This window comes from Dipodomys spectabilis, unplaced genomic scaffold (genome assembly GCF_019054845.1).
Source record: "Dipodomys spectabilis isolate Male_0828 unplaced genomic scaffold, ASM1905484v1 ptg000108l, whole genome shotgun sequence".
Lineage (NCBI taxonomy): Eukaryota > Metazoa > Chordata > Mammalia > Rodentia > Heteromyidae > Dipodomys > Dipodomys spectabilis.
The window spans coordinates 4,435,135-4,450,464 of record NW_024870785.1 but is presented as its reverse complement, the minus strand read 5'-3'; the positions used below and the strand labels follow the sequence as shown (position 1 = coordinate 4,450,464).

General features: G+C 56.8%; 2 protein-coding genes across 3 annotated transcripts in view; one reads left to right on the top strand and one right to left on the bottom strand.

The window, feature by feature from the left end:
- Nucleotides 1-15,330, top strand: part of Ehd4 (EH domain containing 4) — a 738,029-nt gene that overhangs the window by 707,137 nt on the left and 15,562 nt on the right. The window lies entirely within an intron of this gene.
- Nucleotides 3,437-15,031, bottom strand: Spint1 (serine peptidase inhibitor, Kunitz type 1). Of its 2 annotated transcripts, none has more exons than XM_042687915.1 (11): nucleotides 14,794-15,031; nucleotides 14,078-14,608; nucleotides 7,405-7,532; nucleotides 7,073-7,211; nucleotides 6,803-6,973; nucleotides 6,643-6,669; nucleotides 6,273-6,398; nucleotides 6,121-6,171; nucleotides 4,587-4,757; nucleotides 4,366-4,413; nucleotides 3,437-4,160 (listed from the first exon to the last, which is right to left on the bottom strand). In XM_042687915.1, exons 2-11 carry the CDS (start codon nucleotides 14,535-14,537, stop codon nucleotides 3,955-3,957), a joined length of 1,527 nt encoding a protein of 508 aa, XP_042543849.1. In that variant the 5' UTR covers nucleotides 14,538-14,608; nucleotides 14,794-15,031; the 3' UTR covers nucleotides 3,437-3,954. The 2 variants fall into 2 exon arrangements, with proteins under 2 accessions (XP_042543849.1, XP_042543851.1); XM_042687917.1 differs by having other exon boundaries at nucleotides 14,887-15,031.

Below are 15,330 nucleotides of genomic sequence, written 5' to 3'. Positions count from 1 at the left end.
CTGGGTAGGCATGAGCCACTGGTGCCTGGCTAGGATTGCCCTTTTTTGGGGGTCAGTTGTGAGGCTTGAACGCTGGGCCTGGGTGCTGTCCCTGAGCTCTTCAGCTCAAGGCAAGAGCTCTACCATGTGAGCCACTGCGCCACTTCTGGTTTTCTGGTGGTTAATTGGAAATAGTCTCACAGACTTTCCTGCCTGGGCTGGCTTTGAACCACGATCCTCTGATCTCAGCCTCCTGAGTAGCTAGGATTACAGGTATGAGCCACTGGCATCCAACCCCTAGAGTTTCCCTTTTAAAGAAAGACTAATAGTCCATTGTGTGTATTGTATCAGTCTTGTTTTGTTTTGTTATTTTATATATATATATATTTTTTTGTGTCCAGTCGTGGGGCCTGAACTCTGGGCCTGGGCGCTGTCCCTCAGCTCTTCAGCTCAAGGCTAGCACTCTACCACTTGAGCCACAGCGCCACTTCTGGCTTTTTTTCTTTTTGCTTATGTGGTGCTGAGGAATCAAACCCAGGGCCTCTGGCATGCAAGGCAAGAGCTCTACCACTGAGTCACCTTCCCAGCCCCATTTGTATCAGTTTTGTGAGTGTAGGCATACCTCATTGAGACCCTTACCCATCTAGTTGATGCCTACTTGGCAAATCTACATCTTAACCTTCTTAATCTTCATGGCTTGACCAGCCTCTGCCACTTTGCCATAGCATCTGCTGGATAATTAGGAAACAGATGTAAATAAGACCCAGCCCTTGTCTCAAGGCCTGTGATGCAGGTGAGGCTGAGGGTAGACACAGGCCTTGGCTTACATGTGCAGGAGGGCTGTTTGCAGTAGGGCTGCAAACAGTGTAAGCCAATGGACAGGACAACAATGAACTTGGGCTAGAGAGCCAGGAAAAAGCTTTGTCACTGGACTGTGCATGGGGTGAAGTGAGAGCTTTCCAGGGGGCAAAAGGCATAGGAGGTAGAGACGGAGGCAGTGGCCAGTGGGAAGCATGAGGGTAGGCAAGAGAAAGATCAAGTGGGGGACAGAGCAGAAGATGGGGCGGGGAGGTCCCATAGACAAGCAGCCAGCTCGCGTCCCAAATACTGGTACAGTATTTGCATCGCTGCTCACTGCACTGAAGTGTAAGCTCCAGGAGAGCAGGGGACCCTCCGCCCTCCTTCTCACCCCCTGCCACCTGCCTGTGATGGGACTCCCCTTAGGTCCTTGGCAGGCAGAGAACCCAGCCGCCGGGAGTGGCGAGCGCGCCCCCTAGCGTCCACTGCAAGATCATCCCTCCCGCCAAAGCCAGCTGTCATCCAGAGGGCACCTGCCCTGGGAACCTGGCACGGCCTCTCCCCAGAGGATGCTTGCTCCAGCTAGCACTTACTTACCAAGCACATACTCCATGTTGGTCACTGTTCGACGGCGTAGGGTGACAGAAGGAAAATCCTGGCACCCCATGAGTGGAGCAAAGAGAGTGAGCCCCACCCTTGCCAGCCACTCAGTCATCACTGAACCACCGCCATTCACTGAGGTCACAGAGATGACTAAGATGCCGTCTGCGGCCCCAGGAGCTCACAGCCAGCAGAGAGGAGACGTAAACAGAAAAGGAGTGCGCTGTGCCCAGGGTCCCGCTGACAGGACGGGGGTGTGCTGGCCACCAGGGCAACCCAGTGGAGACAGGGTGAGCATAGGCAGAGGGTGCAAAAGGGGATCCTGGCAGACACATACCAACACATGACCAACTAAAGGCGGCTGGGCCTGGTGTGCGTGCCGAGCCGGCTTCTTCCACGCAGCGTGCGCGGCTGTGGGGGCCCACTGAGCTGTCCACGCAGGACTTCACATGTGCTTCTTTCTCGGTCACACTGCTTTCTGAGCAACTCCATCCTGCTGGGATCCAGACCCAGTCCTCTCTTACCAGCAACTCTTAGGAACTCACCTTTAACTGTCAGCTTTCCGGCCTGTAAAAGTGAGGCTCATCACATCACATCCTCCACATAGGACTGTGTGCTGCTGCCAAGACAGGGGAAGCACTTTGTCAGTCCCTCCCATCTGCCTAAATCTTTCTGTTCTTGTTGTTGATCGTGGGTCTTGAGCTTGGGGCCTGCGCACTGTCCCTCAGCTCTTCAGCTCACAGTGAGTGCTCTATCACTTGAGCCACAGCTCCACTTCTGGTTTTCAGGTGGTCAATTGGAGATAAAGAGTTTCACTGACTTTCCTGCCCAGGCTGGCTTTGAACTGTGATCCTCAGATCCAGTTTACTGGTGGCGTGAGCGACCAGTACCCAGCTTCTGCTTAAATCATGACAAAGCCAAATTTCTTCCTTTTTTGTATGTGTGCCATAGTGGGGCTTGAACTCAGGTCCTGGGCACTGCTCTTGCGTTTGTTGTTGTTGTTGTTGTTGTTTTTTGCTCAAGACTACTAGTGCTCTACCACTTTGAGACACAGGTCTATTTCCAGTTTTCTTGTAGCTAATTGGAGAGAAGTCTCACATGACTGCTGCTGGGGCTGGCTTCAAACCACAATCTTCACATCTCAGCCTCCTGAGTAGCTAGGATTATAGGCGGGAGCCACCAGCACCCAGCTGACCAGGCCAAACTTCTAATGATTGGCAGTGTCTGGCCTATAGGAGCTCAGTATGATTTGTTAAATTAACAGATCGATTAGTTTTTTCCCCAGTACTATCAGGCAGTTTTTGAACAAATGTAGGGGAAATAGTTTAGAGCGGGGTGCCTCAATCAGCTTGGGTGGAGAGTGAGACGACACCCCTCCCCTTCCCCCCACTACAGGAGGGGGTCACCAGGCTTTGAGCAGGCCTGGTGAGAGGCTCCATGGGAAGCAGTTCTACACAGCAGCACCTCAGCCTCCCTGAGCCCCCTGCACCATGGCCCTTACCTTCCCCTCTGGTGGTCAAACCTGGCATTTCTCTCTACCCTCTGGGGCCAGGGCAGTTTCGGGGAAAGGTGGAAAGACCTGCTGAACAGGGTGGCTGAAGCCTGAACCGGTTGGACAGGGCAGTCCCATGCTCCCCCCCCCCCCCCCCCCCCCCCCCCCCCGCCTCCAGCAACCTGTCCTCTTGGCCAACAGAACCCAGGTAGAAAACCCACAAAACAGGGCTTGGGGGATATAGCTGGGGACGCACTGGCCTAGCTTGTGTGATATCCTGGCTTTCACCTCCAGCACTAAAAAGAGAAAAGAACAGGGAAACTAGCTGGACACTGGGGGTTCACACCTATAATCCCAGCTACTCAGGAGGCTGAGACCTGAGGATCGTCATTCAAAGCCAGCCTAGACAGGAAAGTCTGTGAGACTGTGGCTGAAGTGGCTCAAGCGGAAGAGCTCTAGCCTTGCGTAAAAGAGATTAGGGACAGCGTCCAGGCCCCGAGTTCAAGCCCCATGATCAACAACCACCACAAAAAAGAACAGGGAAATAGAAACCCCTACAAAACAAAACATTTTTATTTATTTTTTATTTCATTTTCATGTTTTTGAGGTGCTGGGGGTGAAACCCAGGACCTCAGAGTTAGGACCCCAGCCCTGAAAAAGCCATTTTCTTACAGCACAAACTACACAGGGAAGTGTTCCCTTTTTTAGCACTGGGCTGTGCAACGTGGGGGGGAGGGGGGCAACATGTGGAAGGCGTCCAGCTTCTGATGCCACCCGGAGTCCTTTTCCAGTGACACTGGGTGGGGGCAGGTTGCTGTGAACAGGACCCAAGATTCCACCTTCCTCTGCACCGCAGACAGGCAGTTCCTACTATGTACAGTCCTCTAGGCGGGAAGGTTTCCTGTTCCTCCCAGCCAGCCCTTTGTGTCTTTTCCACACACACACAACTTTGCACACACAACTGGCCTGTGCTCAGCTGAGCTTCAGGAGGGCTAGAGCCCTGGCTTCTGAGGGGAGCCGTGCGGGCCTGGGACACAGGCAGGAGTCTCGTCTGAGCCTCTTCCAAGCTGACCAAAGCCCCGGGCTCAGAGGGGCCTTGTGGTGTGGTTATAGACCAGGTGTTCCGTGTCCTCAGTGGTGGAGACGGTGGAGCTGGCCGGGGTAGGGGGAGGGTGGTGGCCGTGTCTGCGGACGCTTTTCCTCTGCTTCTTGAAGAAGCAGTAACCCAGGATGGCTAGCACAATCACGATGCAGGTGACCAGGATTGCGGCCACAGCCACTTCCACAGAGCCTAGGGGAAGAAGGGACCAAGGCAAAGGGAAACACAGAGCTACCCCGCTGCCAGTGGCAGCTCACGGCAGCCCTGACCGCTCTCCCCTCGCTGCCCCCTCCTCCCTCATGGATGGCCCCCGGTGGCACCCTCCCTCTCTGTGGGTAACCTCGGCATCCTTCTCAGGCAGTCATGTGGAAGGGTAGCAGGGCAGACCAGGACTTACCTATGTTGGGAATGGAACTTTCCCGCCGCAGACCAAACACATCCTTCTCTGCAAAGGGATGGGGAGAAACCAGTGAGCACTCAGGTCCCCAAGACGCACCTGGGCCCAGTGCCCCTGCCCCTCTCTGCCACGGCCCCTGCGGGTACTCTGTACAGAGCAGCGTACAAGGCCTTCCCCACCAGTTAACACCCCCCCCCCCCCCTGCCAGCCCTATGGCTCACTGGAGATGCCACTGCAGGACTCCAGACACTGCTGCTCCTCCTTGAAGTTGTTCTTGTTGCCATAGCAACCACCGTAGGTAAAGCGGGCGCAGCGTTCAGTGAAGGGGTTGTAGTACCAGCGTGGGATGTTTTCCTGGCAGAGGCCAGTGTCTGGCAGGTCCACACAGTGCCCTGGGGGTTGGAGGGCAGGAAAAGGGGTAAGTGAACCCTCTGGGCCTCCCTGCCCACCCTATGGGAGGGCAGCCCTGGAAACTCCAGGTCCATCTCCAGTGCTGCTAGAAACAAGGAAGATCAATTCTGGATAAAGCTCAGGCACCATGGGAAGGTACACACACTCAGCTTTCTTGTTCCATTTTAACTCTTCTGACTACGTCTCAGTCTCTGTTTTCTACCACCGGGCAGTCTATTTTTCCCCCTTGTTCTATTTATTGGCTTCTTTCTTTCTTTCTCTCTCCATTGTAGGCCTTGAACTCAGGGCCTGGGTGTTGTCCCTGAGCCTCTTTGTGCTCAAGGCTAAAGCTCTACCATTTGAGCCACAGTGCCACTTCCAGTTTTTGAGTGGCTAATTGGAGATAAGAGTCTCATGGGGACTCTTCTGCCCAGGCTGGTTTTGATCCACATCCTCAGATCTCAGCCTCCTGAGTAGCTAGGATGACAGGCGTGAGCCACCAGCGCCCGGCTACTGGTTTCTTTCTTGAGACAGGGCCTTACTATGCACGTAGGCTGGCCTCAGATGCTCAAACCTCTTGCCTTACTTAGCCTCTGAAGTACTGGTATTACAGAGCAGCCCAATATTGCCTTTTGCTAGTTTAAACGCAGGGCTTCAATCTTGCTTAATTGGAGCTAGACCTCTAGTTCTGGCTTTCTGGTAGTTAACTGGAGGTAAGTCACTGATTTATCTTTCTGAGCTGGCTTTGAACTAAGATTCTCAGAGCTTTGCACATGAGTCCCCTAGCATTATAGGAATGAGCCACTGGTGCCAGGCTCAGCTAAAATTTATTAATATTGGGGGCTGGGAAATTGGCTTAGTGGGAGAGTGCTTGCCTCCCATGCATGAAGCTCTGGGTTCAATTCCTCAGCACCACATAAGCAGAAAAAAGCCAGAAGTGGCACTGTGGCTCAAGTGGTAGGGCGCTAACCTTGAGCTGAAGAGCTGAGGGACAGCACCCAGACCCAGAGTTCAGGCCCCATGACTGACAAAATTATCAATATTGTTTTGCTATGTTGTTTTATTATTTTCAACTTGTGGCAAGTCACAGTGGTTTTCTACTTAGGACCGATGTTGTGATGATAAACTTTCTTACCACAGTGATGTGGGGGGGCCATGAGGAAGTGATTTAAAGTGTTCAGCTCAGAGGATGAGAGACAAATGCTGGGTGGGAAGCAGAGCCACAGAAGAGCGCCCAGGGGCCAGCCAGGGAGCAGGCTGCTGAGCAGTTCCTGGCCTTGGCTTCTGAAGCACGGCCCGCAGAGCAGCCGCGGGGGCTCCGCGGCATGGATGGAGGCAGGATGGCAGCGCTCCTACCTGACTCACCTTTGTCACTGGGGAAGTGGATGCTCTGGAGCTCGTCAAAGCCACTGGTGTCTGCAGGGAGGAAGCCAGAAGCTCAGGCCCTCTGTGGGTCTCTGAGGCGCAGGGCCGGGCCTGTCGCCCCCACCTCCACCCTGGGCGGGGGGTGGTCTCACATTTTTCACAGGTGGTCTCGTCTGAGCCATCGGGGCAGTCTGCAGTGTCGTCACACTCCAGGAAGCTGTCGATGCAGCAGCCATCCCTGCAGCGGAACTGGTTGGGCTGGCAGCTGCCGGAGCACACTGCATGGGGACACAAGGGCTCAGGCAGAGCGGCTTCAAGGCTCTTCCCAACAGGTGCCTTCCTGGCCCCTTCCACCAGGCCCAGCTTTCCTTGCATGAAAGAAGCTGGGAGGGCCGGTGGGGTGCCTGTGGTTCTTGTGCACTGAGGGGAGGGGGCTGGGCAGAGGCAGCTGGTGGGGGCATGGTCTGGACAGGGCTGGAGACCTGGCAGAGTGGCGGGGATAGACATAGGAGGAAAGCGCACCTGGATTGCTCCTTTCCATTGAGAGGCCTGGGGAGAGATGAGCCGAGTGAGCAGGGGCGGGGCAGGGGGACGCCCACCGCCCGCCTCCCAGGCTGGTGACGAGGCCACGCGCCCTGGGACCCCACCACGTGAGCCCCAAGGCTGCCCCTCAGAGGCCCACCTTGCACGTCCCGGCAAGCCAGCATGCACTCTTCCTCCCTCAGGTAGTTGTTCTTGTTCCCCAAGCAGCCCCCATAAATGAACCTCTTGCAGATCTGCTCGGTGGGGTCATAGTACCAGCGGGGGAAGGATCCCCGGCACCGCCCCACCTTGTTGGAGGCCAGGCAGTAGTCTGGAGGGAGGAGAGCGTGTGAGGGGGCTGGTGCGACCCATCCATGGGGGGAGCGGGGGAGCAGGTGCTCAGGGGCCTCCGGCCCAGCCCCCCCCATACCTTCTGTTTGCTTGGGGGACAGCACGGTGATTGTGACGTTGGCCGGACTCTCCGGCTGCGCCGAGTCAGCCAGGGTCAGCTGGAACAGGTAGCTGCCTTCCTTGAGTCCCCACAGCTCCACCTGGTCTGGATTGTTCCTCTACACACAGGACTGGTCATCAGGCGGATGACCAACCACCCCAGCTCCTCCCAGCCATCTGCCTACCCCCTGGGGAGAGGGAGAAGAGCATCTCTCTCCACCCATGCCACCTGCAGCCATTGTGCAGCATATGGCCCGGGGGTCCCGGGAGGCGGAGGGGACAAGCAATCAGGGAGCCGGCCCAGAGTCTCACCTCTATTCTGACATCTGTGGCCCCCTCCAGAAGGTGCCAGTTGGTGTTGCCCACATCCTTTAGCACCAGAGGTTCCTGGGGCTGTACCTTCAAGTCTATGCCCACCCAGGACCTGGGGATCTGGGACCCTGCGGGGGAAGGTGAGGTAAGGTCAGCTTCCTGTGAGTGGAAGGGGAGAAGAGGGGTGGCGGATTATTGAGCATACCCAGCCCCGCCCGGGGCTCAGCACCCCGCCTGGGTGTTCCCCATTCAGAGACAACCACGTACTTAGTGCTTGTTAGGCTGGTGTTCTAACACTGAGCTATGTCTCCAGCCTGGCTTTTTGTTAGCTTTTTTTGTTTGCTTGTTTGTTTTTTCCAGTCCTGGCTATCCCTGAGTCTCTTTGTGCTCAAGGCAAGCCCTCCATCGCTTGAGCCACAGTGCCACTTCCAGATTTTTCGAAGCACTTTATTAGAGATAAGAGTCTCACAGACTTTCCACCTTCCCAGCCCTAAGGAAATAATTTTAATTTTGCATTCTACAATAAGCAAGTATTTGTGCTAAGAATTTATATAGGTTAAAGTAACAAGACCCTTAGAACTCAAATGAGTGGGGCTGGGAAGGTGGCTTAGCGGTAGAGCGCTTGCCTTGCATGCCTGAAGCTCTGGGTTCGATTCCTCACCACCACATAAGCAAAAAAAGTCTGAAGTGGCTCAAGTGGTAGAGTACTAGCCTTGAGCTGAAGAGCTGAGAGACAGCACTCAGGCCTAGAGTTCAGGCCCCACAACCAATTTAAAAAAAAAAAGTCAAATGAGGATGGAGGGAAAAGGGGGGAAAGTGGGAGAAAAAAAGAGGGAGGGGTAACAATGTTCCACAAGAAATACACTATGTACTCATTACCTTACTTATGTAACTGTAACCCCTCTGTACATCACCTTTACAATAAAATTAATTTCAAAAAGTAGTCAAATGAAGAAATGGCTAGGTGCTAACACCTATAATCGTAGCTACTCAGGAGGCTGACATCTGAGGATGTGAGACTTTTTTTTTTTTGACCAGTCATGGGACTTGAACTCTGAGCCTGGGCGCTGTCCCTCAGCTCTTCAGCTCAAGGCTAGCGCTCTACCACTTGACCTACAGCGCCACTTCTGGCTTTTTCTGCTTATGTGGTGCTGAGGAATCAAACCCAGGGCCTCATGCATGGGAGGCAAGCGCTCTACCACTGAGCCACCTTCCCAGCCCAGATGTGAGACTCTTATCTCCACTAAACTGGTAGATGCCTTGCATGCATGAGGCCCTAGGTTCGATTCCTTGGCACCACATAAGCAGAAAAAGCCGGAAGTGGCTCTGTGGCTCAAGTGGTAAGAGCGCTAGTCTTGAGCTGAAGATGCAGCTGAGGGACAGCACCCAAGCAGAGTTCAGGCTCCACCATCAGCAAAAAAAAAAAAAAACAACAAAAAACAAAGCCAGGCGCTGGTGGCTCACGCCTGTAATCCTAGCTACTCAGGAGGCTGAGATCTGAGGATCGTGGTTCAAAGCCAGCCCAGGCAGGAGAGACTGTGAGACTCCTATCTCCAATAAACCACCAGAAAACCGGAAGTGGCGCTGTAGCTCAAGTGGTAGAGCGCTCGCCTTGAGCTGAAGAGCTGAGGGACAGCGCCCAGGCCCAGAGTTCAAGCCCCACGGCCGACCAAAAAAAAAAAAAAAACCTCAGGGACAGCGCACTGGCCCAGAGTTCAAACCCTGGGACTGACATACAAAAAAAGAAGGAAATATGTAAGTGAAACTAAGTACCTCTTGGTGTGGCCTAGATTCCCCTGAGAAGCCTGTCAGAACCAAATCCTCAGAGTCCTTCCCCTCCCTGCCCCCAAGCCAACACAACAGGCCTGGGTACCCCTGGGTAAGTGACTAGGAATCAGGTACCTGTGGTCACCTTAGATTCTGCCTCAGGTTACAAGTGATCCCCAGGGAACCATGCCCTGCCAGGGCCTGACAGCCTGGTCTAGGCTTCCTGAACCAGGTGAGTTTGGGGTCAAGTGAGCGCACACGCATAGTCCTGCCTGTAGTAGGATGAATGGTATCCCCATAAAGATGTCTCCTCAGTAAACCCCTGCTCCCTACAAACCTTATTTAAAAAGGATCTTTGGGGGCTGGGAAGGTGGGTGCTTGCGTAGTATGAATGAAGCCTTGGGTTCCATTCCTTAACAGAAAAAGCCAGAAGTGGCGTCGTGGCTCAAGTGGTACAGTGCTAGCCTTGAGCAAAAGAAGCTCTGGGACAGCGCCCAGGCCCTGAGTTCAAACCCCAGGTCTGGCCAAAAAAAAGAGAGGGGAGGGTTGTCTTTGCAGAAGTAATTATGTAAGGGACTCACAGATACGATCATCCTGAATTAGGTAGGTAGGCCCTAGATCCAGTGACAAGTCTCCTTATAAGAAACAGAAGAGGGCTCAGTGGTGAGAGCATTTGCCTCGTAGGTGAGAGTGCACCCCCCATCCTGGGGGAGGGAGAGAAATCAAGAAACAGCCCTGTGTGGCAGTGCACACCTGTAATTATAGGGAAATTATAGAGAGACGGGGCAGCAAGTGACTCACTCCAAGCCAGCCTGGGCTATATAGGGAGTACCAGGCCAGGATGGGCTAGAGGTTGAGACCCTGTCTCTAAAAAGCAAATGAAAAAGGGATGAGGAAGGAAGGTCAGCAGAGACTGAGTGGTGTGGCCGGCCACAAGCTGAGGAACACCGGAGCCACCAGGAGCTGCAAGAGGTGTGAAGCAGCGCCCCCTCCCCACCCCCAGAGCCTTTGAAGGCAGTATGGCCCCAGTGACACTGATGTAAAACTTCCGGCTTCCAAACTGAGCGAGAATAAAGTTGCTTTTGTTTGAATGTGTTTGGTGATAGGGAAGAACACGGGTGTTGCAGTGGATAGTAGAAACCAAGAGAAAAGGAAGCGAGGAGTTAGAATTTGGTGCACAGTGAGACCAGCCAGCCTGGGACAGAACCTCAAAGCACCCTGCACGGTGTCTGGATATGACACTGAAATGTTTAAAGGCTAGTGGTACAGGTAGACACCCGGGGCTCGAGCGGTGGGGTGGGGTGGAGTCCAGGAGATCCATGCACCAGACATTGACCTCACCCCGCCCCCCATGACTGAGCTCCAGGAGTCCAAAGCCAGGGGGCCAGGGAGTTCCTGCTCCACAGGAGCTTGGACGAGTTTCTGTGCAGCAGCATGGGAGCAAGAGGGCACACTGGGGCAGGGACCCAGAGCAGATGCAACAAGAGTCAGCAGGAAGAACGAAAAGGTGGATGTGAGGAACACCAGGCTGCTTCTCACTTCTCCGAGGAGGCTGTGTGTGTGTAGACACGGAGGGAAGAGCATGCAAAGGCAGAAGAGAAACATGACTTAGGGGAACGTGTGGGCTTATTCCTAGAGAAACTGAATCTCAGGCAAGGAGGACCCCAAGATCCAGCAGCAGTGGGAGATGGGTATGGGCACCAGAGGCTGGAGCCAGCCCCAAGTGTATTTACGAAAAAGCTGTATCGTTTGTGTGTACTGGGCACCAGTGTGGGCATTTTCCCTGAACGGCTGGTCTATGTTAGGAGCTGGCATACTGTGGGGTCTCAGGCTCTGGTTAGCCTCCCCCCCCCCATCTGTTATATTTTTGAATAGATGAAAGGAAAAACAAAAAACAAAAATTATTTGACATGCAAAAGTATGTAAAATAAATTTGGGTGTAGCCCAGAGGTTGTCAACAGCATGAAGCAATTCTCTCTCTCTCTCTCTCTCACACACACACACACACACACACACACACACACACAGAGGTCCCCTCTTCTCCTTAATTTCAAGGTTCCTTACCCCAAAGGCATCCACTTTGACCAGTTTGCGTGTATGTGTGAATATCGTATTTGAATCACAGCATTCCTTCCTTCCTACTCACTCCATGCTGCCCACTGTAGGGTTTGTTATGGTTTATTATTATTCAAGCAGCATCACGGTGTTTGGTTGGATGCCATGTTGAGACTCAGCGATCGATCATGTCCAATTCATTAGTAGGAACAGTGCTACGGGGAGTGGCTGCGAAGCTGTTGTACCCACATGTAAGCTGAGCAGAAACATGTATTCCTACAGGGGGAACAGTGTCCAGGGCGATACAGGCAGACCAAGGCGAGGGAGGGTGGGGTCAAATGTAAGAGTGCACAAAGAACAGGAGGTTAAGAGATAAGGACGGCCCAAGAGGCTGAGTCACAGGATTCCTCTTTGGTGAGGCAGAGAAAGCAGAGCCAAGGGGGACTCTCGAAAGTGGTCACAGAGAGGAGCCCAGGATGTGAGCTATCAGCTGAGGGGCTGGCAGGGGCGAGGTCTCACAGGCAAACAGGTGTACAGACAGCTACACATGACAAAAGGGATTCAGGGCAAAGGGAGGGAGTTAGGGCAAAGGGGACAGGGAGAGTAGGAATGGAAAGTGCTGTGTGGTGACAACATAGCCTCAGGCGTGGCCTGTGATCAGGTGAGAGGACCCCAGGAGGTAGGTCAGGAGCTGGAGGAGCTGGCTGGACCTTGAGCTGAATCAAGACCCCCCCCCCCCCCAAGGTATGTCTCACCCAGCCCCAGGACCAAGGAGCACAAGCTGCCCTACCACTCCCTTCTTCCCACCCCCAAGAGAGCAAAGGGCTAGAATGGCAATAAAGTCAGCCTCGGGGCTGCCAGGCCTCAGGACATCTCCAGGGAAACAACAAAGACTCCGCCTCCTGAGCCACTGCGAGTGGGGGAGGGCCGGAACTGGGGGACCAGAGGGACAAGCTGCAGGGCCTCCAGCTGCAGGAATCTGGACTGGACTGGCCTAGCCACAGGCTGGGAAGAGGAAACAAACAAAGCAGCCGTCCAGGGCGGGTTTTCTCTATCCTACACTAGAATCCACTCATGGCCACCTGTCCCACCTGTCTATCTCCCCAATTCCGGCCCCAGACTCCAGCTGGATTCAGTTGACCGTGGATGCAGACACGGACAAACAGACGGACGGACGGATGGACGGACGGACGGACAGACAGACAGACAGACAGACATACAGACAGACACACTCAAAGCTTCCCTCACTTCACAAAACTGCCACACTGAGATGGCCTAGAACGCTGGGGTTCACCCAGCCTTAGCCCCACCTGCTCCTTCCATGCCCCAGGAAATCCCTACTCCACCCTACGTTGGACAAGTGGGCCAGTTCTGGGGGTTGTCAGATGAGGAAGGCTAGACCCAAGGCCAGGTGGCCCTGATCTGGCTCAGCGACCTGACCAGACTTGAGTCTCAGGCTGTGGCCCAGGACTGGGAGTCCACGCGCCGTGGAGAGCAGGAAGGGCACTGGCAGGCAGGCAGAGTCATCACCACCTACACTGCCTGCTGCTTCCTGGTGGAACAGGCTCCAGCCCTGGTCCAGGAGGACTCCAAGGCCCCAGGATGGTATCCATCCCTTTCCAGAATCCCCTCCTCCCAGACATCCAGGAAAGAAAGCCACAGGAAGGCTAGGAAAAAGGAAAGACCCATAAGCTGGGAGAAGAACTAGTCCAGTAAAAAGCAGAGAGGGAAGTCCCTCCTGAGTTCCCAAATTGAGACCACTTCAGACTCAGCCCCAGACAACCCTGACCCTGACTCCCACCCAGTTCAGTTTTCTGTTCTGGGTCAGAGTGCTAGGTTTCTACGAGAAAGGTGGTCCCACGTGAAGGATGTTTTGGGGACACTCCTGTGGGATGAGTCTTACGATTACCCTTTATGGACCTGTTATTGTGGGCAAATTATTTAATAACAAGCAGTGCCTTTTCAGAGAGGGCTGGCATGAGGCCCCACCTGGCCAGAGCTGCAGGTTCTAAGGGGAGCAGGGAGGAGTATCTAGTCCTAGGAGGAAAGTGGGTGAGCCCTGGGCCCCCACTTCGCCCTGATCTCTGAAAGTAAACAAAGTGAGCAGACAGCCAGGCTGCCCATCCCGAGCCGAGGCCTGGCCTGGCTCACGTGGATGGGCACACACACCTGCCGGGCCAGCTGACATCCCTCACCTACCAGACACACATGCCGGCAGGCTGACTCACCCAGCAACCCTCCTCACCCCCACCCCAGCGCCTCCAGGCCTATATGCCCCACAACACGGTGCCCCCCTCTCCAGGGGCTCGGCCCCAGCCTGGGTTTGCTCTGCAGTCTCTGGAGTCTGTCTGTGTCATAGGGTGTCCCCCCCCCCCTCCACCAAGCTGTTGGGAGGGCGGGAGATGTGAGCCAGTCCCACACCCGCCACTGGGGAAAGGCTATGGCCAGGTCCACCTGACAAGGCCAGTGCCAGGTCACCAGGCTGCACCCAGCCTGTCGGGGCTCCCACCAGCTGGGGGACTCTCCCTCGACAATCCTGGGGCTTGAACTGAGGGCCTGGGTGCTGTCCCCTGAGCCTCTCTGTGCTCAAGGCCAGCGCTCTACCACTTGAGCCACGGCGCCACTTCCGGTTTTTTCTGCGTATGGGGTGCTGAGGAGTCGAACCCATGCATGCTGGCAAGCGCTCTACCGCTGAGCCACCTCCCCAGCCCCAGCTGTATTCCTTTGCTTCCCGTTTACGCCGCCACTTCCAAGCGGAGGGAAGGACTCCGGCTCTCCTTCCTCTCCCTGCCGCCCGGGCCGCGGCCGCCCCGTCCATCCCGCACCCCCCCCCCCCCCCGCCCCTCCTCACCGCCGAAGCCCAGCTTGCGCAGCTCGCGGTAGGCGCGGTACACGTCCTGCGTGAGGTAGTTGGTGAAGCCCTCCCGGGCCGCGAACTTGCAGACGAAGTTGTGCTCGTAGAGGCAGTCGAGGAGGAAGCAGGCGGCGATGGCGTCCTCCCCGCCGTCGTCGGCGCGCAGCTCCACCAGCGCCAGGTTGCAGCGCGGGGCGGCGCAGCAGGCGCGCACGCAGTCCCGGCCGCGCCGCGCCTCGGGCGACCCCAGGAAGGTGGCGCCGCTGCCGACCGAGGCCTCGATGTCCAGCACGAAGGCGGGCACCCCGGTGGTGAAGCGCTCCAGGCAGGCGGCGCCCCCGGGCAGCTCGGGGGGCGCGGGCGGCAGCCCGGCCCCGGCGCCCCGCAGCCCCAGCGCGCACAGCAGCCACACGGCGACCGTTGAGGTGCCGGCCCGGGCGAGCCGGGCGCCGGCCATCGTCGTCGTCCTCCTCCCCGCCCCCGAGGGGCTTGGCCTCACCGCGCGGACTTCGGGGCTCCTCCGGTGACCTGGGGGGCGCGGGGGGGGGACGGGGAGGAGGAGACGCCCGGGTCAGCCGGGGAGGGGAGTGCGGGGATCCCCCCCCACCATGGAACGGGGCGCGCGGGCCCGGCCCCCCAGCGCACCCTCCCGCGACTCCTCCGCGCGCCGCACTCGGGACAGACGGACGGACGGACGGACGGAGCTCACGTACCCGGACACACGCACAGGCGCAGGACAAACGGCCAGACATGCTCCAAGCCCGTTCCGCCTCCGCCTCCGCCTGCGCGCGCGCGGCCCCGGTTACCTGCGCAGGTGAGTGCAGTGCGGTGGGGCCGGGCCTGCCGACGATCCGGGCCCGGCTTCCGCCCGTGCCGGCCGCGCAGGGGGGACGCCGCCGCCACCTCCTTCCCCCTCTAGTTTCTGGTGAAACTGAGTCAGTGCGGGCGGGGCGGGGCGCACATTAACCCGTGCGCCGCCGGCCCCGCCCCCGCCCGGTGCGCCCCCACCCGCCCCGCCCCGCCCGGCTTCCGGGCCGGTGCGCCCGGCCCCGCCCCGCTCTGACCCTGCGGCCGCCGCGGGCCCGCGGGCCCGGGCGGGGGGGCGGGGGAGGGCGTCCTGTCCCCGCCCCCGGCGCTCCAGGCCCGGGGGAGGGGGGCCGTCTGAGGGGGCCCTGCGCCCCACAACTGCGCCCCTAGCCCCCGAGGCCTGGACGCGGCGGGTCTGCGCCCTGGGACGGCCGCCTCCGGCC